The sequence below is a fragment of the Cyprinodon tularosa genome, unplaced genomic scaffold (genome assembly GCF_016077235.1).
Source record: "Cyprinodon tularosa strain WSP-4 unplaced genomic scaffold, ASM1607723v1 ctg12, whole genome shotgun sequence".
NCBI classification, from domain to species: domain Eukaryota; kingdom Metazoa; phylum Chordata; class Actinopteri; order Cyprinodontiformes; family Cyprinodontidae; genus Cyprinodon; species Cyprinodon tularosa.
In genome coordinates, this window is record NW_024038003.1 from 524,976 (window position 1) to 547,910 (window position 22,935).

The 22,935-nt window shown below is 36.8% G+C and overlaps 2 protein-coding genes across 4 annotated transcripts in view; one reads left to right on the forward strand and one right to left on the reverse strand.

The window, feature by feature from the left end:
* Nucleotides 1-474: 474 nt before the first annotated feature.
* zgc:85843 (uncharacterized protein LOC405880 homolog) lies at nt 475-4,676 on the forward strand. The gene is made up of 10 exons (XM_038269990.1): nt 475-756; nt 1,543-1,646; nt 1,726-1,823; nt 1,924-2,024; nt 2,112-2,194; nt 2,275-2,399; nt 2,530-2,631; nt 2,736-2,828; nt 2,915-3,034; nt 3,753-4,676. The coding sequence occupies exons 1-10, from the start codon at nt 665-667 to the stop codon at nt 3,960-3,962; spliced, it is 1,128 nt and encodes a 375-aa protein (XP_038125918.1). The 5' UTR covers nt 475-664; the 3' UTR covers nt 3,963-4,676.
* A 3,938-nt stretch (nt 4,677-8,614) lies between these two features.
* The window catches only part of LOC119773155 (neurocan core protein-like), a 66,529-nt gene continuing 52,208 nt past the window's right edge, over nt 8,615-22,935 (reverse strand). For all 3 annotated transcript variants that reach the window (XM_038270014.1, XM_038270007.1, XM_038270002.1), the window contains 7 exons: nt 17,857-17,970; nt 15,026-15,077; nt 14,834-14,940; nt 14,484-14,566; nt 13,269-13,413; nt 11,479-11,661; nt 8,615-9,737 (listed from right to left, as the gene is read on the reverse strand). In XM_038270014.1, the coding sequence (XP_038125942.1) occupies nt 9,619-9,737; nt 11,479-11,661; nt 13,269-13,413; nt 14,484-14,566; nt 14,834-14,940; nt 15,026-15,077; nt 17,857-17,970 (803 nt within the window). In that variant the 3' untranslated portion in view covers nt 8,615-9,618. The remainder of the gene's footprint in view (nt 9,738-11,478; nt 11,662-13,268; nt 13,414-14,483; nt 14,567-14,833; nt 14,941-15,025; nt 15,078-17,856; nt 17,971-22,935) is intronic.

Below are 22,935 nucleotides of genomic sequence, written 5' to 3' on the forward strand. Positions count from 1 at the left end.
AAAGGCTGAGGGTTAAATAGCGGCTCGCCCATAGGGGGCAGCATTTCCACACTTTATATTACATGGAGTTGCTAATGTGTTCTTTGGGAAATAACATATTTAAATAGGATTTTTTAGAAGAAGAAAAAAAATCATGATTTAACACAGCAAAAGTAATAGCTTTATTATTGACTAAACAGAAAATTGTGGGGCATGTTGAAGAGTGTGGCACACTGAGGACGAGACTTGAATATAAATGGGGCTTTGTATTAGATCTAAAGATGATAAACAAACCTGGGGATCTATTCTAATTAATGAACCAAGGCTGTAATAAACTGCTTGCTGAGAAAGTATTGCTGCCATTTTATTACTCTGACCGAACCTGCAAGAGGCAGCAGTGTGCTTTCTGATGGGCTCCAGAGGAAGAGTAGTCCTCAGCTGAACTTTGAAACTTATAACCTTATAGCCTGTGTGTTGGAGCGCCATCATTGCTTCATCACAGATCAAAAGGTAAGGAGTGACACTCCTTTAAAGCCTCTCTTTCCTGTCTGCCGCTCTGGAGTGAACCCTGGGCCTTTGACATGACTCTTTACACTGCCAGTAAGGACCTTTAGGAAGTTCTACTATTTGAACAGGTTTTGTTTTATCTAAAGACCTCAGAAGCTTGAGGAAAACGGTTACAGAGATGAGGCCGCCGGTGGAGGTTAGCGTGTTTCTGCTCTCTTTGCTGGGACCTGGAGTTTTATTCACAATGAATAACATCCCTGCACTTCAGGAGTAAGTTCACCATCATTTCTTTTGCATTCAGTGTCACCTTGTTCATTTGTTTTAGACTCAATCATAGGGAGTCATAGGAACCACTTTAATGAGGCAGATGGAAAAATGCTAAAGTCACAAAGGTTCCCAGGGTGCTATAGCTGACCTTATTAATAAAAGGTTAAGTGGAAGGAAGAAAGTTACAAGCAACAGAAATATACAATGTTATTCCTGTAGATCCCTTTGAGAATCACTACACTGATGTATCCAGGGAATGATACACAGGTAGGGCAAAATACGAAATCCTATCTAAGGAAACTGGTTGTTTCAAACATTTTCACACACAGTTGAATGAGAGGAAAACATAACTTTATAGGTTCATCAATCACACTCCATTCAGAATGAGGCTATGTGTGTCAGAAGCCTACATGCATAGACAACTCCTACTCATGGGCAACAAACATCTTACGTTAAAGAAGCCCAAAATCAAAAGTACTGAGGGCCGAGAAAATGAACATACTGTACTTCTCAGAAGCCTGATATCTCTGTTTAGAATAGAAATTATTTCTAAATTGAGTTTATGTTATATTCTGATTCGAATATTTATTCAAATATATATTCACAAATTAAATAAAGGCTTCAGATCTTTAGTTGTGAAGATCTAAGCCCCAATGGTTGCTCATTCTGAGAACTGAAAACTGAGAATAATGTTTTGATTTTTTTTTTTTATATGACAGTGCTTACTATTTGAACAACGTGGAAATGTGTGAACTTGCTGAGGGAAACTGTTTCTCTCTGTTACCACAGACATCTTCCTATCCTGGGAATGGGAATGTTTGTCCTGGGATCTGTTCTTCTTCTGCTCACTCTTACAGTTCAGCATGCAAAGAAAGTGGATCCTTTGTTCTACGGTACAGAAACAGTGTTTTATGCTAATGCTAAAAGAAAAGTTGGAGCTGATACTTCATTGTTTTTCTCTGCTTTTCGTAGTATTTGCAGAGCTTACCATTGGCAGCATGGTGGGATTGACCAATGCTTTAGAGCAGGATAAGATCATCTCTGGCTTTATGGATTTCTACCTACAAATGGTCAGGGGACTGTGCTCAGTTTCTTTTTCTAATATCTGAACTGTTACTTAATCTGTGATTCTCAGAGAAAACAACAAGGTGAGGTATTTTGTCTCTCTAGGGGGAGCCTCATCTTGCCACAGCCTATGCTGTGATGATGTCTTATTGGGAGGTTGTGCACCTCATCCTCCTCCTCACAGTCATTCACCGGATGTTTGCAGGGTGAGTTGCTGCACCAGAACCACCACAACTGTTCCAGTGTGTGTTGACAGATCTATGGACACTTTGCTTTTATTTTGTTATTTACAGGAAGTCCTACCGAAGCATCGGTTTGTTATGGGCTGGATCCACCATTGCCAACCAAATTGTTGTTGTTCCCGGAGTTTTTATCGGTAAGAAATGCCTAAGCTTTAACCCTCTCATTGGTCCAGATCTCTCTGCAGGCAGTTTTTCAGTGTTTCAATCTGTGCAGGTAAGTATGGGTCTAACATTCGGCCAGCTTTTTGGAGGAATGTCCCGTTCTTCTTGGTGCCTTTCTGGGCAGCGTCACAGCTCTTTAGCAGGCCAAGGGAGATGCCAATTTTGACAGCAGACAAGGTAAATTCATCTCTGAGCTCTAAATATATTAAGTTTTTTTTAGTTAATTGTTTACAGGGACATTATTCGATTTTTACAGGTATGCTATGATCAGAAACTTCTTTAATTGATGGTGTCTGTTGTTGATTAGATTACTGCAGAGCAGAAGAAAAGTCTGCTTTCTCGACCTGCCGACCTGCTCCTGACACTCCTCTTACTGGGAGCCATGGCCCTCTTTGTTTTCAGAGGATTTGTAAGTAAAGCAGCAGAGGCCCAAACTCTTTCTGCTAATTTCAGTCTAACAAGCATGTGTCACCACCTGTTTTAATACTTGTCTGTCATGCTGCTTTGCTCCAGGTGGTGTTGGACTGTCCTTTGGATGCCTGTTTTTCCTACATTTATCAGTATGAGCCCTACCTCAAAGACCCAGTTGGTTTTCCCAGGGTTATGGTCAGTCTAGCGACTAAGTTATTCACAGACTGTGATCAGACTCATACACCAAGCTCAAAAACTATATCTGATCTCATTTATTATAGATGCTGGTGTATTTTTTCTACGCTGTGCCCCTGGTGAGCATTCTTCTCTATGGTCTAAACACACCAGGATGCAGCTGGATGTTGGACTGGACCATTTTCTTTGCTGGAGCCATGGCTCAGGTATGTGCATCGCAAAGGTATTTATTGAGACTTTTTAGGTGATCAACCAAAAGGAAATCACTCACAGTTTTAAACTAAAAATCAAATCTATACATTACATCCAAAAAATCAGGGAACACAGTAAATATAGAAGGTTTTCTGGTCAGATGACACCAACATTGAACCTTTTGGCCTTCGTGCAAAATTACATATTTGGTAGAGAAATATGATCTAGACAATTCTCAGTGGTACAAACATCTTAGCTGGGTCTTAATTCTTCATTCTGTTGGAACTGCCCAGTTAAAGTCCAGATTTTAAGCCAACTTAGAATCTGGACTTACTGTATGCGCTTATACTGTATCACTTATATCCGCAAGTGCTCTTAGTGAGCTTGAACTATTTTGGAAAGAACAAAGCAAAGAAAATATGCAACATTGGCAAAGATCCCCCCAAAAAACTGGGATTTTAGCAAAAGGTGGCTCTAGAAATTAGTCTCTATGAGAGGCTGAATACAGATGATTGTACGGAAAAACCATGTATCATTTTATTACCACGCCACCATTAGGCTCCAATTTAAGTTTTTCCATGTCAGCAAATACTAATGAAGAATTTTGAACTCTGTTGCTTTAATGAGTGAAAAATATTCTAAATGAATTGTTTTAAGAGGTGCTGTAACCATGTGTCTGTATTTCTAGTTGTCACTGATGACCTCTCCCTCCTCCACTGCTTCTGTACCCAGACTCAATGGTGCCATATCGGAGCATCTCTGCACTCCCGCACTCCCTTCACGTACCGAGCCCCGGCAGACAAAAGATGGCTGGTTATCGCTCTCAATGTGCTGCTTGCCATTGTGCCAGGGCTGCTGGCCCTCCGCTGCCGCGCCAACCCAGCTTATTTCATGAAACCTGTTACCAAGGGACAGACCAACGACGACAAGAAGAAAAACTAGGACCACACACCTGGCCACTGAATACAGGAGGAATACTTTATGCTTTGAAAAGGCAAATGCTTTCAGGGGTGTGAACAAACTGAAAAACAGCCTCCTCCCCCCTATCTTAAATCCCAAAGGAGATCCAGAAACTTTACTCTCTGGGTCTTTTTTCAAATCGGCCACCTCACATGGCACTCCCTGTGTGGACTGTTGGACCCTGATAAGAAGTGCTGCTGATGGAGGTGAGGGACTGTGATCAGATCGCTCAGCTTTCAGCTGGCTCAAGCAGATAACCCAGTCCCAAAATTTAGATTACAAACCCAGATCACACAGTTTACACACACATATATGTGTAACCAAACCAAAACTCCACAGATTTATTTATTTTAACTTTTTTTTACTGGGATAAAAATGTGACTAATGGCGAAAAGTGAAATGACCAGGCAGGGATCATTATAGTAAAATAACTTCTAAAGATTCATTGAATATTTAGATTTTTTAAAAAAAAATGTAAACATATATGACATTTATTAGTGTTCCATCAAATACCAGGATGTTTCCTCATTTTCTTGTCCAGATAGTCCAAAGAAAGGATCTTACTGCAGTTTGCTGAGTAACATGAACAGTTCAATGACAGATGTACCATTTACTGCAGTACCTGTGGGTGTATCTTAGGATTCAGTTTTTTTGTTTGTTTGTTTAGTTTGTACAATAAAGAAAAAGTAACACTGAGTTGTGAGTTTTTTTCTGATGAGCTTTCAAATATATTTTGAAATCTAGCTGGGTACTGGCTGCACTTGGACTAGATTGTTATCTGTATGCTGCCTGTGTGGTCTTATCTTGTGTGTCTGCTTCTGGAAAAATGGTTTTAGAAACAGAAAATAAGTTCGGTTTTTAACAGATTCAACATTGCTGTCTCTTCAATATTGTCCCTGGCAGGGATGGTATTCAGCAGAGTGTAGAGTGCAACTCTGCAGTTATCAGCCTGATAAGAGGTGAACCCTGGATGTAGGTGAGCTGTCACATGCAGACGTCACACAAACACAAATCCCCCTGGTCAGTAGTCAAAATGTCTCATTCAATAAGAAACGAAAACCATAACTTAGATATGTGAGATTCAAAGAAAAAGATTTAATCAATCAAATATGTGTTAAGGAAAGAGTTATTCATGATTTCTTAAAGTATTTCATTTTTATAAAAGTAAAACATTGGGGCCTGTTTGCCATTTGAATCAAATGTATATATTTTAGATTAGAAACGGTTTGGTTGCAATTTATTTTAAGTTTTGGGAGCCAAGCATTCTCTGTTTTTATCTATAACCGGGTCAAAGTTCATGGCTTCACTGCAGGCAGGATTTTACCTACATTCAACATTAATAGTGTCAAGGTAAAGTTCTTTGTAAAGCTCAAAAGATGGGTTGTTTTTTACTTTCAAAGTAGTTTCATGGTAACAAATATACGTCTTTAATGAAAAAATAATTTATTAGTAAGAGCAAGGCATAAAAGGTTTCGAAATATATGGTTGTGCAGTAGTATTGCATTGAGAATTGTATATATATGATTTTCCTTGAATGTTTAGGGTGCAAAGAAGGATCCAGTAGAGGTGATAATCTGTAAGACCACATAAGAAATTGATAGTGATCTCTCAATTTATCTGTCCTTTCTTTATATAGTTTTATATTACATTTTCTCTTTTAGTTTTGTCTAATTTTCCCCCATTTTGTTTGATTTCACCCATAATTTCCCTGTTTTGATCTGTGGATGGATTGAGGGTCAGTTAAATGACAACAGTGACCTTGATAATTAAGGGGGTGGGTTTAATTATATTTTGCTTGATATGACATTTAAAATAGAGGCTATTTATTATGTTTTCTATTTCCTCCACAGAGTGCCTTTTCTTCAATGCGATCTCTCAGGAGGAGATACTGCTCATGATATCATTATGAAGAGAGAATATTTACTAGGTTGTTAAATTATTTAAAATCCAAGTATTTGAAAACTAGCTGTTTTCCCTCTGTCACCATGTCACCAAACATGTTGAAAGAGGGAAGGTAGCAGCCAAGTGCCACAAATGAAAGCGATAGTTCCCAAATATGGTCCTCAGAGACCCTTGCGTTGCATGTTTTAGATGCGTCTCTGTTTCAGCACAATCCAAAAGATTGATGACCTCTTCTGCAGCAATTAAGTGGTGAAGAAACCAGTTTATGACTCTAAAAAAAGTTGAACTGTGTTTTCAAGTTTGAAGAAGTCCACGGTCCAGTAGGTTGTTTAAAAAAAAAAAACTTTTTTTGAATGACTATGACCTGGATAATCACCAGCACAATTTATTGCTCATTCATAAATGTCAGGAGTGTGGCAGCAAGGAGCTAAGGAAAATCAAGTAGTACAGTGGTTCCCAAGGAGCAGGGTTTAGATTTAAAGTATTTAATTAAATGACCAAAAGAATTCATGTTTATAGTTGTATTGAGCTTGGAGCAGAAAGACACCTGCAGCGACTCAATGACTCAACATCTCAGGACCTCCTCCTGTGTTGGAAAAATGGAAACAAAGCCAGGAGTTACATCTCAGACTGAAGAGGCTTCAGTTAGCATGTTATTGTTTAGGACTAAAAATGCTGGGGAAAAAATTAACCAATGTGTTTTTTTTATTTAAAAAAACAATATTGTTTAATTTTGCAATGTTTTGTTTGATTGAACAAAACTATTGACGCAGTCTCTTTTTGACAGATGGAACCAAAGTAGATATTTGGCCTTTAAAAGGTATGATGATGATTTGGGCTTAGCAAAAAATTTACTCAGACATTTTAAAGAAAAACAGTCAGCTATAAACACCTGTTTACCAAGCACCTGTATACCAAAGTGTTTTAAAGACAAATTTTTAATATGTTTAACATTTGACAGTACAGTAAAAATGAATAATGCAATGATTAATTATCTCAATAACAGCTGATATTTAAATGAACATAACTCAAAAGATGATTGTATAGATTTTTCAAGGGATTACAATCATTTTCCAGACCACTGTTTGATTTCTAACCCTGGACACCCTGAGAAAACATTCCCTTTGTATTTGACAAGTTAAGCAAAAAGTAAAAATATGGTCATTTAAGATTTACAGTGGATGATTATTTTGTCAGATTGGAACTTTTTCCCTAAACCATTAGATCCTCTTAGGATCCTCACTGCGAGGGCAGACAAAAGGAGAAATGGTGCCAGAACATTTTCAGCAATCAGAGTCGGTAAAATCTACTTGATATTTATTGCCTTTGAGTCTTTTTACAGCAGTCGAACAAGAAACTCTGTTTATACCAAGACTTTCCCCTTTCCTTAATTTCAATAATTTCTGCGACTTATCCAGAGCATTTCTGACTGATCGATAAACATGTTTTTACAATTATGGGTAAAATATAAGGAGAAAAAAACTAATTATTTTTTATAAAGTAACAGAGGTCTACATGACCAATATTTACAGTATATACCTGACAACTTTACATTGTGCTTATGTGGCATATATCATTAATAATTTAATAGTTAGTTTCAGTGTTTCCCTAAAATTATGTTTGGCTTATATTTGTGCATATTGCTCTTTTCATGTTGTTAGTATCAGCCTAATTGTATGTCCAGACTGCTGTTGGACAGTTTGGTCTCTATCAGGACCAAAAGTTATCTAATATATTGTCCGTTTGACGAAATAAATACTGTTATGCACAGAGTTCCCTTTCAGCTGGCTCGACAAACAGGACAATACAGGCCAGAAGACCATGGAGGTCCATGAGAGTCAGTGAACAGATTTTGATACGCACAATAAGGCATTCAGTCCTTTGTTCAGAGGTGGTTCTGAAAATTTAAATTTGTATTTCTCTATTTTCATTAAAGCTTGATTTTTTTTTATCATTCTGTTAGCATTTTAGGCATGGATTTGCCTTTAATTTCCTTGATTTTGTGTTTTACTGTAACTTAATCAAAACATGCTTATATGTACAGTGTGGTTAAAAATAAATGTACAATCCCTGATTACATGAATTATTAGCCCTCAAGGTTTTTATTTTATTTTAATCCTGCTAAAGTGTAATTATTAGAGATTGGTGCTAAATTAAACTTAACCTGGGGAGTCAACTTGTTTCAATAAATGTGAGATGGATGGAGATGTAAAAAGGGCTAAACGTGGGACCCACTAGTGCCTTTTAGGAAGGTCTTCTTCTTCTATTCCCCACCATGTGTTTCTCTGCACAATTTTTACAATCTCCCATACTTGTATTGGTCTCCTTTAGTATTGTTGTGGCTCTAAAGACAAAAGTGTTGGCTTTATGTTACACATGCCTTATATGAGTTGTTTAATTTATTTTTTCATTTTCAGAGGAGGGATTAAACAATGCTCTATGAAATGTCCAACTGTAGCCTCGACCTTGTGTTGCTTGATCTTCATGATATTGTTTGTTAGTCATCTCCTGAGACCTTTGCAAAACAACTTTTTCTATTTCTGTTTGTAAAAAGAATGGTAAACTATTGCGCTGTTTACTTCACAGTTATAGATTAAGCTTAATGTTGTTTTACAGATGAAATGTAAACTACGTATACTGAGGTTTGTGAGTACAAGGTGAGGAAATGTGAAAAAGTTTAAAGGGTGGGGTGTCAAACTCGTATATGCTGTTGGCCAACATAAAAAAATGTATGAAGTTTGTCTTTTCATTTTATTCACTTTATTAAGAATGAAATACAACAGCAAGACAAAAAGTCATAGGAACACCAAAAAAGTAGATGACTGATCAAATATCAAAGGGAGAAAACAGTGACATCCTACCCATCAGGTAAATACAGCTGTCCAAGGATTCAAGTTTTTGAACAAATCTGATACAATCAAGTTTTTATCTGAAGCTTTTTCCGGCTCTCTTCCACACAATCCACTGTAAGCCTATGGGCCAAATCCATTTCATTGTTCTGAGTGGGTTGCTTTGGACAAAGTCCAGCAATTGATCAGCTTATAACACAGAACATATTTACAAACCAAAGATTAGAAGAAATCAAAGGATTTGTTACTAACTGGCATAGAAAGAAAATGGTGTTACATCGACTTCCTGGAGTGTAAGTACAAAAGAAATAGCTTTCACTAGCAGATCATCCGTAATAAATAGTAACATTACACAAAAAGCAGTTATTAGAAAAAGCCTCTCAGTGCGAAAAAACAAACAAGAACAGAGCACCTATTAAAGAGCTTTAATGAAAAAAGCAACAGCTAACAGCAAACACACAAAACAGCTCAGGGTTACGAAGGAACGCACGCTAGCTTGCATCGCAGCCGTCTGTGTGAACAGAACACTGGTACGATTATTTTCAACGCAGAAGAAAAGGAAATCCAATTAGAAAAAAGAAATTTCTCTAAGTTTCCATCTGACATGCATACACTCACACATATTTACACCGTGATGTCACTCTGACAGATAAGGAGAGGATTATTGTTATTTAGGCAAAGAAGGTTGCAGCCCAGTTAAAAGAAGCATCAAAACAATCAAACGCGGAGAAAGGACATTGGAGGTTAGCTTGATGTTAGAGATATCCTTATCAAAAGTAGTAAAAGCTAAGCTGACAGCAAGGGAGGAAGCAGGTATATGGGATCTACTCTCTGTCTGTATGAGCCATGGTTTGCACCTAGGCATTGCAGATGCTGTATTATTTGGTTCAGTAGTAGCTGTGAACATCATCTCTGGCTTTGTGGCCTTCTCCTCCGTGCCTCCTGTTCCTGCGGTGTTCGTGGTGCTGGTTGTGATGGTGACGTCTGTACCGGTGCGAACGGCGAGCTGAGGAAACAAAGACAATGCAGTATTATTTACATTGCAGTTTTGACAAGACATCAGAGCTCTGCTGCACAGCAATGACTCCCGAAAGCAAACCGTTTTTTTTAAGCAACAAGGAAACCAAATGGGAATACATAGGAGCAAACAATAGAATAAAACACAAGAAAATAAAAAAGACAGAGGCAGAAAACTTAATGGTGATCCATTTTAGTTAAAAGCTTTTTATATTGTTCCGACCTCTTTAGAAGGGCTGGAACATTTAGTAGGAATTAGGAGATTGGCACTAGTTTGGTTTAAATCATATTTTTGCGACAGATTAACGTTTGTTCATAACAATGATACATTTTTCACACGCTCCATACTTGTGGAGTATCACAGGGATTAGTGCTAGGACCCATTCTCTTTACTATATACGTATATGCTCCCAATGGGTAGAATTATTAAACAACATGGGATTAATTTCCACTGTTATGCTGATGATACTCATCTATATCTGTCTATAAATCTAGATTGAACTAACCCATTAAATAGACTACAAGCATGCATTGATGGCAGAAAAACCTGGATGTCTTTAAACTTTCTGCTTTTGAATGCAGACAAAAAAGAACCTTAAGTCTTTGGACCAGAGTCTTTGAATAGAATCTGATTAGTCAGTCACATCATTTGGATATGACTAAATTGATCTTGGATAATAAAGTAACAAATATCTAATTTAAATTCCATATCAAAGAGGTTTCTAGAATTTCCTTCTTTCATCTCCAGAATATTGTGAAACAATATAAATATCCTGTCCAGTGGTGATGCTGAAAAACTAGTCCATGCATTTGTTACTTCAAGACTGGACTATTGTAATTCAGGAAGTCTTCAAACAGTAGTTAAAAGCCTTCAGCTGATCCAAGATCCTGCAGGCAGAGTTCTGTTAAAAGTTAAAAAGAGATCATATGTCTCCTATGTTAGCTTCTCTTCATTTGTTTGCTGTTTAATCCAGAATAGAATTTGAAATCCTCCTTCTCATATATAAAGCCTTAAATGGCCAAGATCCATCTTATTTCAGAGATATGATTGTTCCTTATGTTCAAAACAGAGCACTTCCCCCTCCATCTGCTGGTTTACTAGTGGTCCCTAGAAGTTGTAAACGTTGAATGGGAGGAAAGATCTTTTAGTTATCAGGTTCCTCTCCTGTGGAACCAACTACCAGTTTTGTCCGTGATGCAGACACGCTGTCTACTTTTAAAGGTAGGCTTAAAACTTTTCTTTTTGATAAAGCTTATAGTTTGAGTGGCTCAGGTTATCTAGAGCTTTCTCTATAGTTATGCTGCTTAGGCTGCTGGAAAACGTAGGGACCACTTTTCATAATTCTGTCTCATTCTATCTCTATTATCCCATTCTGCCAACTTACTTAAGTTCCATCCATAATGTTCTCTCTGCTTTTTCTAATAGTAGCTTCATCTAGTCTGTTCTTGTTTGGCTGTGACTGCATCCTGGAGAAAAATATTACCTGGCATGTTCTGGCACGGTCTGTAATAAATAGCTAAGCAAACTCTTAAGTTCTGAAATGTAGATGGCTGCAGGACATTTTCAGGGATATTAACCTAAAAGATAAACACTTATAAACACCGATAAGATAAAACACTTAAAAAATTCTAGAAAAGTAAACGATACATTGAAACAATAGTATAGTGTTCATGGACCCCTCCAAGAACACTGACACGTGACAGAACATAGACTTAGACTTCAAACTCACACTTTGTGCAAATGATCCTGGGACGCTCCCAGCTGCCGTCGGCCCGGCAGCGTGAAGTTGGGATGTGACGTTGGTAGAACCCCTCAGAGCATTGGTAGCGCACCACTGAATGGATGTCATAATGCGACCTCCGCCGACCTATCAAATGGGCGTTCTCCACTGCTGGTGGGGTCCCACATAACACTGTCAAAAATATTTCCAACCGTAAAATTAGATGAAAAAGAAATTTTATGAAAAAATATATAGATATATATAGATTGATATAATATAGGTTAATATTAATATATTATGTAAAATAGTAGGTGGTACATTGTGCTGCCTCTAGATGGCAGCCTTGTCAATACATCAAGCTCAGCTGAAAAGAAATGTCGACAGAGGATATAGGTGATGAAAACCAGAGGTGTCAAAAGTGTTTACTATTCAAGTGGAAGTATAAATCCTACTGTTTAAAAACACGATTGTAGAAGTTAGAGTATCAACTTAAGCTTTTTACTCAAGAAAAATTGTAAAAGTAAAATTTTTAAAACTACTTAAAGTGTAAAAGTAAAGCAGGAAAAAATGTTAAGGAGAGATGCTTTACTGTAATAGCATATTAAAGGAATATATTCCTACAATTCTGGATGACAACTTCCTTATACAGTACTTAATCTTCTTAATTTTTTTAACTAATGCTAACAGTGTCAAATTTAACTTTGCATCATTTTGAAAAACTATTTATTTTGTTATGTGGTGAACAACAACTTGGTGCAGCATTGAGTCAAACCACAAGGAAATTATTTGTCTGCATGAAAGAAATTATTTTTATGGTTTTTATTTTCTTTTAAATACCAACAGGCCATAAATGAGCTTCAATGAAACATTACTAATGGGTCTTTTTTGAAAGTTAAGGAGTTGAAAGTAGAGATAATTGCAAAACAATACAAGGCGTAAAAGTAAAAGGTCTAAAAAGATAATTACTCCAGTAAAGTATAGATAGCCAAAATTTCTACTTAAGTAAGGTAAGAAAGTACTTGTACTTTGTTTGTGTTTTCATCAGAGGTGTCAAATAACAGACTGTATTTAACTGCTTATCTCTAACACTCTGTTCATCTTTTGTCTTTGTCCTCACTCCTATGACACCTCCAACCCAACTTCATGTTATACCGGTGTCTCCTTTCCATTTCCTTTTATCCTACATGCTCTATCTGATGGAGGATGGCTCATTCCCCAACCAAAACTCTGAGTGAGTATTAAGAAAACTTGACAAAAAATGCCCCTGACAACTTTTTGATGATATTTGTGAACCTGGTAATAACTGGCAAAAACTCCAACTTCACTTCTGCTGCTGTGGCGAGCATAAATGGGGTCAAACGCGCCACAGGAGGAAGATTGAGATTGATATTGCATTTTGCAAAATCAATATGGGTCTGGGCTGAATAGCAATCTTCACTCAAGTTTGTGTTTGTCTTTGGAGTCCTTGCTGTGGTGACGTTTAGGGGAGAAGACATAGTCAGTGAGGAAAAACTCTTAACGGTTCCACAATTTTAATAAAACTTTCGACAAAAAAGAACAAAAAAGGGAACAATGCGAATACAGAGAACACAGGCGGATAAAGAGCACGGATGACTAAGAGGATCCCAGCTGGTCGCACACAAACCACCATGTGGTGTTTTCCTAATAAATAATACACTTTACACAGTGAGGAAACTCTGTTTTGTTTACTGTGGATTTTTAAAACCGTGTTTTATATTGTAAAAAATAAAAAGAGAGAAAATGCATTTTTGATTTTAGTTTGTTTCCATCAGTATCACCTGTGCCTTTCTTGCAGATGTAGGGCAGGTTGTAGTTGCAGGGCACGTCGTTCCACTTGCCGTCCTCATGGGCAATGGTCACCACACAGTCCTCTCCGCCTGCAAAGAAGTTATCTGGCTGGCTTTCCCTCCAGTTCTCATAAACCTGCATAGCAACAAACAGTAAATATCTGCTTTTAGAACAGTCCAACTAACAAAATACTTTCATTGCATCTGTCAAAAGCAAAAATACCCACATCTTCACATTCTTTAAGCACTCAATCAACGAAATGATGCTGTGTCGAGTTTTACGTGAAAGTTCTGATGGTTGATGTGTGTAGTTAGACAACAGCTGATATGCTGATTGATGCTGGTGTTTACCTGCCAACTACAGCCTAAAATGTAATTGGTATGATAAAAAATGAAATAAGGCAATCTCTTTCCAAAGAAATGTGCAAACACATGTTTCAGATTAAATGATTGATGAGGAACATCTCTAATTGGTTATTTCACAGAATATCCTGCTTACTCGGACGTTTCTTAATCTGCTTGTCCCTTATTGAGGGATTTGGTGCAAAAATCTTCCTCATTGAACATCTTTTTGCAGACAATTTTGCCTCTTTATTTAATTTGCTGGTTATTTAATTTCACTGAATAAATGCTGATGTGCTGTCATCAAGAGGCCATTTGCTGGCTTATTCTGAAGCTGGTGTTGGCGTCCCCAGGTCCCACTTGCTGGTTTTCTGTGGTCTTAGTTTATTCAGGTCCTTGAATCAAATTCTGTCTGAACCAATTTTCTGCGGCCATCTTACTGTAGTATGTGAGATAGTATGTATATGATCAATATGAGGAAGATAGATAGATAGATAGATAGATAGATAGATAGATAGATAGATAGATAGATAGATAGATAGATAGATAGATAGATAGATAGATAGATAGATAGATAGATAGATAGATAGATAGATAGATAGATAGATAGATAGATAGATAGATAGATAGATAGATAGATAGATAGATAGATAGATAGATAGATAGAGATTGTTTGCAGCAGATTAGGTTACCTTGGTATCCCTCTATGACTTGTAAAATCACACATTGTAAGAACAAAAAATTATGGATACAGTATATTGAAGTTTAAGCTCAGAGTTAATATTCCCAAGAAGAAGGAACTGGCACTCCCTTATATATTTCAAAAACAGTTGCTTGTGTCGTGTAGTGTGACTTATGACTGACCAGATCATTGCCGTCTGTCCACTGAAAGTCCTCCTCCACTGTGCGATCATTTAAACCAATCCAGGCGTTGTCGTGACCCAGACCTAAAAACAAACCAGCAGTGTAAAGAAAAGTTAACCTCTAGAAAAAAAAAATTGTTTTAATTTTGCTTTGTTTAATTGCTTTTGCCTTTGTTTACCACACAGACTATCAGCATTACATCCGTCTTGCTTAAATTAAGTGCATTTTGCTTTATTTTAAGAATTTGTGGTTCTTACTGAGGCATACAGTTGCCTGTCTTTTAGATTTGTGCATTATAGATTGTAGCCAAATAAAATCAGATCAACTGACCTTCAGACAACCATACGTACCATTAATAAACTCCTGTTCAGCAATGGAGAGGACACTGCTGAGATGAGAACTGTGCTCCCTGCAGTCCTTCTCTGCATCCTCCCAGGTATGTCTATGGCTAAAGTACCTTTGGGGAAAACAGTGGAAGTTTGTGTCACTCTATGTTTAGTATAAATGCAGCTTTTAACATGATGGGGTGTGTGCATTCACACCTGTAGCAGTGGCCATGAAACTTTCTCCAGCCATGTTCGCAACCTTCAACATCTGAAATGAGTAAGAGAAAAATGAAAAGTGAAACTAATCTCCTCTTCAAATTGCAGTTAAATGCTGAAGGCCAGATAATCTGCAGATGAAAAGCCTTTAGAGGCTATGAGGAAGCCGAAGTGTTCTGTCTCATTTGGCAAATAAAGACTAAAATATATGACTGTGGCATCTGGAGAAGTTAAATACTTGAACTCTAATTATATGTGCCTACTTTCCATTCACAGCACACGTGGCCCTCTCTATGCACTATTGGTATTCATTAATAACACCAAGCCCTGTGCATTCATTTATAACTGCAAAGCTCAGCCATTCATTAATTCTCATTAAACTGGCACCGACACACACAGAGGCCCAACCTGGAGCTGAAGGTGACTAGAACCAGTGAGGTGCAGAGTCACCATTTCAATGTTGGAGTTTATTGTAAGGAGTAAGAATTTGTCTTTTGAGTTTGTTTCTATCATTGTTGTTTAAAGTGAAAATATTATTTCCTTCTTTATACATCCTAAAACCTAAAAATATTGTATTGAAATTTTATGTAACAACGGTACTCAAATTACTGCACCATTGTTGAGAACACACTCCAATTAGATGTGGCATTAAGGGTGTTTTTTCATTATCAAACCTTTGCTTTAACCAGTTTTAAGGTGTACTATAATTACTTATTCCTTTTCCTCCATGTAAATCTACTGGTGTCTAATGTTTTTGTGTTATTTATAGTTATGCTTTCGAAATGAAGTCAATTAATCAATTTCAACCAAAAATATCAAATTTTACAAATGCACCAGCACTAGCTGGGCTGTGACTGTCAGTTTAAGAGGAAGACGACATCTTGCAGCTGTGTTATACTTTTCACCCTAGTTCACATTTTTCAGGTTCCTTTTATTTTACAAAAATGTTATCACTACCTCCTGGGATTCATTCAAAACTGTCCTTCTTAAACTGGCTGAGATGGTCATAAAAGTGTGAAAGGCATCGATCAAAGAAAATATCTAATCTGAAAAAGAAGTTAAAAGTCCTTTAATTGTTTTGTTGGCTACATTTTTCTACTTATTTGAGTTCAAATGCCTTCATTATATTTTTTTATTGTAAAAAGCAAGAAAACTATTGGATGGCAAATGTTGGTCCAAACTGATTGGTGGAGTATCTATTAAATTCTCTTCACTTCATATTTATTCACAAAGCACATTCAAGTATGTGGTTATTGTGTCAAAATTTAACATTTCTAAAGAGCGGGAAGAATTCTGATGATAAAATGCACTTTTATTTGCTCTCTTTTTTTTTTCTTTTTTTTAAGTCATGTTTTTCCTGGGTTGTCTACAAACTATTGTTTGGTTTAAGGTTAAAGTTGTTTCTCTTACTGAAGATATTTTGCTCTTGGTTAGAAACATTCTCTACAGCAAGGAGTTAATGGTCAATTATATGTGCAGCAAAACTCTAACATAATAATTTGTTTTTGTTTTCCAGTGGTGATGATCATTATGTACAAAGTAGTTTAAGAAGAATCATTATGCTGCAATGAAGGGATGAAATGCCGATTTTTACAGAATTGAAAACTTGGGATAAAGGATTGATGGCTTTATCTCAACTCAACTTAATTTTTTTAAATAAAATCCTAAAAACAAACACAGCTGCCATAAATTACTGTGCCTACAGTACCAAGTAAAGTTAAAACTATATAAAAAACAACATAAAATATTAAATTAACAAAAAAAGAATAAAATAAATTTATGAAATCAAATAAAAACAATAAGACAAACTACAAACACAAAAACAGAGAGAGTTTCATGCTGTGTTGAAAGCCAAAGTATAAAAATAGGTTTTAAGATGAGTTTTAAAAATAGACACTAAGGAGGATTGTCTAATGAGAAGGTGAGCTTATTCCACAATTTTGGAGCACCAGCTGAAAGAGCTCTGCTTCTGAGCTTCAGCCTGGACCTCGGTGCCTCCAGAAGTAGTCGTCAGCTGACCTGGGGCACCAAGTGGGAGCAAAGGGGTGGAGAAGCTCAAAGAGGTAGGGAGGAGTCAAGCAATTTAAATACATAAAAACAAATAAAAGAATGTTAAAATGAACTTTGAAATGCACAGGCAGTCAATGCATTCCCTCTCATGGACTCCGGTTAAAAGGCGAGCAGCAACATTTTGCACCAACTGGAGGCGTGCTAAGGAGGAGTGGCTCACCCCAAAATAAAATGCATTACAATAATCTAGCCGAGATGTAACAAAAGGCATAGATTGCTGTTTCAAAGTGCTGCTGTGAAAGAGAAGGTTTAACCTTGGCCAGCTCTCGGACATGATAAAAGCTGGATTTTACTACAGAGGTGATTTCTTGGTTTGGTCCAGTAAGCTTTGTGAATCAATCAGCTTCAGACAGAAATCAGTACCTGCTTTGTTGCTTCTGACAGAATACCTTGCACATAGTAACCAATTCTAGCACAAGGGGGTGATCACCTCTGAGACCTTGTCGCTGTTAGTCTTCCTGCAGCTGTCGAAAAGGTGAGCTAAGATGCTGCGCATTGACACGCAGCAGTAACAGATGCTGCACATTGATTAGGATTATTTCCTCCTGCACAGAAAGCTGGAATCCTTTTAAAGCAACAATAGAATGACTGGAAATCATTAAAAGACTCATCAGTGCCGTTACAAACAAAAAATTTGCAAGTGCCATACTTTCTAAAGCACCAAAATTACTTTTGAACAAGCATCACATACAAATGTCCCCCAAAATTTAAAATCATCAGATTTTTCTTATTGTGCATGACTGCAGTACTTCCTCCCTCACCTTTCTCACACGTGTCTCCTCCATAGCTCGGAAGGCAGAGGCAGAGGAATGAATCGATCTTGTCAACGCAAGTTCCTCCATTTTCACAAGGTTCGGACTGGCAGTCGTCGATGTCTGAGTGCAGGAAAAAGGCAGTGGGAACAGACCAGATTCAGATTTGATTTGATTTTAATTTAACTTAATGTATTCTGCTCATGTGTTGTTTACAAAGAGCTTTAAAAAACAGCTGCAATACAGATTCTAAGGCAAGAAAAGCTGGTGATTAGTTCTACTTTAGATACTAAATTGTGTCCATGTTGGTGAGTACATTATCATAATTCAAACAGGATGTGAGGAGAATACAAAATGCCTAATCTCTTCGGCTCTCATTGTTTATGCTCATTCTACTGTAGAGGAAGGCACTTTAGGAGCCTTTGAAGTATTATAATGTTTACAGAGCCTTATTCTGTCTGTGTAATGCATTTCAAGTATCTTCTTTTGCATGCTATTTACAAATAATTGCATGAGAACAAATTAGCAGGCTCTATATGCTGCTTACTCCAATGCAACTACAGTGAAGTCATAGATTTTGTTGTATGACTCAGCTGTTAGACCCCTGCAGGGTCTAGGTTCAGCCCATCCTCTTTCTGGCTGATGTCTTCCCTGCTGAGGTGGTTTCCAGCAGCATTACAAACGCAAGGTTCCAGTGCTGCCCACTCTTAGTGAAAATTAAGGCATGAAAAGAGAGAATTTCTGTTATATTAGTAACTACAGGTTGTCCACCTTAAATTGCACACAGTTTTCATGACTGGAAGGATATATTTAAATTTAAAGCAGGAGTGAAACAGAAAAGCCATTTACTGGATCAAATTCACTTTCTCACATAGAAATGGTTTCTTAGAGTGAAGCAAAAAATGGCTAACTGGTGAAGGTCAGCGGCTGTGAGGAGCTAAATGTGTTCGACAGATTAAACTAGACTGACCTTTAGCCCCATACGAGACATCCACATTTCATCATTAGGAACACTTAGTGCTGGCAACAACAGGATTCTATATTCCCATAGGTTTGGTCAGATATATGTTCTAAAGTAAAAACAGGTACAAAATGCATATCTATCTTAAATCCCAAACCCTGGTACCAAATTTTACTTAATTTTCTAATGTTCATTACTCTAAGTTTTCTTAATTAAACATAGAAACAGTTTGTGCATTTAAGATAAAAAAAAAATGTCCTTGAATGAGCTCTATCAAGAACAGTGTCATAGGTTTAGCCTGTGTAAAATTTTCAAGGAATCTTTTGCTGTCAAATTATCAATTAATTAATCTTTAAAAAAACAACAACAGATTTTTAGAAACTAGAAAAATAAATTAGAAAAAGGATCATAGTTGAGGCATTAGTGATCAGAGAACCCCAGCCTATTTTATAACAGCCCCGCTTCTTTCAGAGTGCCCCAGTGCAGCTCTGACCACAATGTATCTTACCACCATCAGCGTGTAAATAAGTGTGTAAATGGGCAAATAACTGACTGTAGCGTAAATGCTTCAGGGTCCTTGGACTTGATAAAATGACACATAAGTACAGAGAATTTATGATTTCTAAGAACACCAAACACAGTTAAAAGCCAAATAATGAATCAGGCAGTAAAAAAAACAAAAATGTCATCACCACAAAACTTGTTCTCAGCTGTTTCAGAAGGTAGCTATGACTAAAACAAAACAAAAAAGAACATTCTGTTGAAACGTAATTCTCACAGATTAAGAAGTATACTTTTTTTTTTCGATAAACACAGTGTTGTAACATTCCCAGTTTGGTTATTTTTTTTGTACAAAAACTAAATCCACTGAAATACAGTCATATTCACCTTATATCTTTATCTTTGGGTATGCTTTACAAGATTTATGTCATGATCTCATTAGGATTTTTGGTTCTGTTCCAAGTTTCACTTTGGGTTTTCAGTTAGACTTTGATTTATGCCATTCTGTGTCATTCTGTCTCAGAAACCAGATCTTCTGCATGTGTCACAGTTAACACAGATATGCCCCCGCCCCTTCCGCAGGTGACAGCAGACAGTGGTGGCCTCTGATTGGTCAAATCTACATCCGCTCTACACTATGCATATTTCCTGTTCGGTACCTTACAGTCTTGTTTTGTTTGTATGACCGCCATTGTGGAAAACAATGTGTGAAAATCGACCAGCTAGAAGAGTGAGGTGCGCAAGAACACTGGGACCCATTTTCCACTTCAATCCCCACTCTTTTTCACCCTCATGTCCCTCCGTTGTTGCACAAACTTGCCCCTTGTGTTTTGCCACTTCCTCACACCCTGGCTGTATCTAAACCCACAGCTAGTTCATGATAATCCCTCTTGCGTTGTTGCGTGGAATAACATAGCGCAGACCACACTTCAAAATTGGGCATAAATCAAAAAATATCTGCATCATACCTGTGATAAGCTCACTCCGACACACTGCTGCGGGAGGATAACCAGCCCTTAAGTCATTAGTTTCATTTCCATTTAGTGTCATCTGAGTAATTTTCTAGTTATATTTAAGTACTGTTGTATTTCTTTTTTACTCTCTGTTGCTCTCTTGTGCCAGTCTCCTTTGCCCTAGCAACCTTCTAGATCCTTCTGTCCACACCTGCTCCCAATCAGTTGATTAATTAATTCATTGTTCTGTTTGACATGTATACTCCTCTGCTTCTCTGTTTGCCGGATTCTCTTCATCGGTTATTCCTTAGATTTATTCATCCATAGTGTCTCCTAGTTTTTGGTTTCTGAGTTTCTTGTCTGTTGGTTCTAGATTATTGCTTCTGTACAGTTTATCTCTTCATTAAATTTACAATAATTTCATCTGGCTCTTAAGCTCTGCATTAGAGTCCTTTACAAAACTCCACAGACTCTGACACTTTATAGCATCCATTTTCTGTCTCTCTTACCTAGTTAGAACTAGATGGTTGGATAATGTTAGGAATCCATTAGTTTGCGTAATTTACCTTTAACTCTTTATAGGTGGTGATTAGTGGGACTGACATAAAAGTGATGGATATAAATTGATTCTTCACGCTCCAACAATGAAACAAAGGCCAATTGCAAAATTAATCTAATCCAAACTAGGGGTCCCATCACTGAGTAAAGCTGGTGATCATTTGAAGCAGTATTGCACTAAGCACAGAGTGCTTGTTACTATGTTTTATAAATCACTTCTTTGTTCATCAAGTTTATTTAATTGGTTAGACTGCATGTGTTGGAGACAAAACAGCGTCCCTGAAAAGGGTCTAGACCAGGTAGGAACAAGCATGGCTGCAAAGAGCTTATAAAACAAACCTATAAATAGTAACTTCTAGAAATTTGGTCGAATGTTATCTATAAGCTGGGAAATGTATGCCTATGTTACGCAAACTACCCCTGATTTAGACAATTAAAAGATGTCCAAACCTGAGAACACTACAAGAAATATTCATCTGGAATGATGCCAGTAACGTGTTAATGGCTAAGAAAAATTGGGTGTCTGGGTGTTCCTAATATAGATTATATAGAAATATCAATTAAAAAATAAAACTTCACTAGATTGTGTGGAAAAAAATACAAGTTATTGCTGGATTGGTGCTCAAATTATTTAAACTCATCATTAGAACATGCACAAATAGAAGAGGATTGATAAAAAAAAATATTTAATGCAACGCATGTTCATGTTAGTATTAATATAAAAATAATTGGACATGCATATTTTTCTCCTCATAATGAACTTATATAGTTAAGAGGCACTGTGCAACATTATTAAACATCATCAAGTATATTCGAAAGGCAGAAACTTCCCTCATCTGTATTGTATACATCATCTATAAAATACCAAATTTTTCTTACTGATCTTTTTCAGCTTATTCTCACTGCCCCCACCCCGCAAATCCTTTCTGGGTCTTGACACATCTGATTCAAGTTTATATCCAATTAGCTGAAAGAGTTTATTTTATTTTTTTTATTTTTTTACATTTAGCATCTAAGAAGACGGGTTTTCTTACAATGCCTTAGAGTAGTGCTTAATCAGTAGGTCCCCAGGCTGTCTGAGGGTCTTTATAAGTTTTTTTTTTTATGCTTTTAAAAATTTTTCACACATTTCTGTTCAGTCCTGTGGCAGCACACTGTTCAGGGCTTAATAATGAGTCTAGTGAGCAAATGTAGGAATAAAGAAGAACATCAAAACTAAGATCTACATTAGATTAACACTCTAGCAAAACTATGTCTTTGAAAGGAAAGAAAAAAAAGCTTGACTTGAGAGATTTTTCACTTGATCATCTACAACACATCAAGTTTTCAAACTTTTGTATCTCTTGTGTGTTATCGGTATCAGTTAACATCAGTTTAACAAAAGAAATCTTTAAGTCTTTGTAACCAGATGCCAGACATATATCGCTAAGAGATCCAATAAAAGTGGTTGTCTGTTATATCTAGAAACAAACACTGGTTTATTCTTTTCTCAAAGAAACCCTTTATGTCTGAGTGATTCATCGATAAGAGTTGTGTGACTTGAACAACAACAGAAAACATTTCTCCAAGGATGATCTTTTGTTTAGTTGAAAATGAGTCAAAAGCTGCAAAGATCCAAAGTTTGAAATATCTTCAGAAAGTCTTAAATAAACTCTTAAAGAAAACAGTTCAAAGGTTTTTCACAAAGTTAGCAACTTTAAAACTAAATGCAGTATTGTTAACCTAAACAAACAAGATAGCAGCAAAGAATGCCATTGTTTGTGGAGCAAATGCTTAGCAATGTATTAAATGCAAGTTCAAATCTAAGACTTCTAAAAATTTTAATTGATTAATTTAAGATTTTTAAACCATGATAATTAAATGAGCTTTTTCCAATTTCTTAAGGGAGAAGAGATCAATCTAAGCTTAAATATATGAGATGCTGTCCTTATATTTCTGAAGGTAACAGCAAACTTCAACGAACTCCATTTGGATAATATAGGAAGGACCTTTTAGTAGCCTTTTTTAATGTGTTTGCATAAAAACAATGAAATCTTCAAATAAAATCCTACATTTTGAGGGACCAAAATGATCGTCTAATCATTTTCTGCTGGGCCATTTTAAGAGGGACAGTGT

Excerpts from the sequence above, each read along its gene's own strand:
- zgc:85843 (XM_038269990.1), top strand. The coding sequence starts at position 665 with ATGAGGCCGCCGGTGGAGGTTAGCGTGTTTCTGCTCTCTTTGCTGGGA. Across the intron at positions 2,195-2,274 it reads TGTTCCCGGAGTTTTTATCG|GTAAGTATGGGTCTAACATT; the intron begins GTAAGAAATGCC and ends CAATCTGTGCAG. Across the intron at positions 2,400-2,529 it reads CAATTTTGACAGCAGACAAG|ATTACTGCAGAGCAGAAGAA; the intron begins GTAAATTCATCT and ends GTTGTTGATTAG.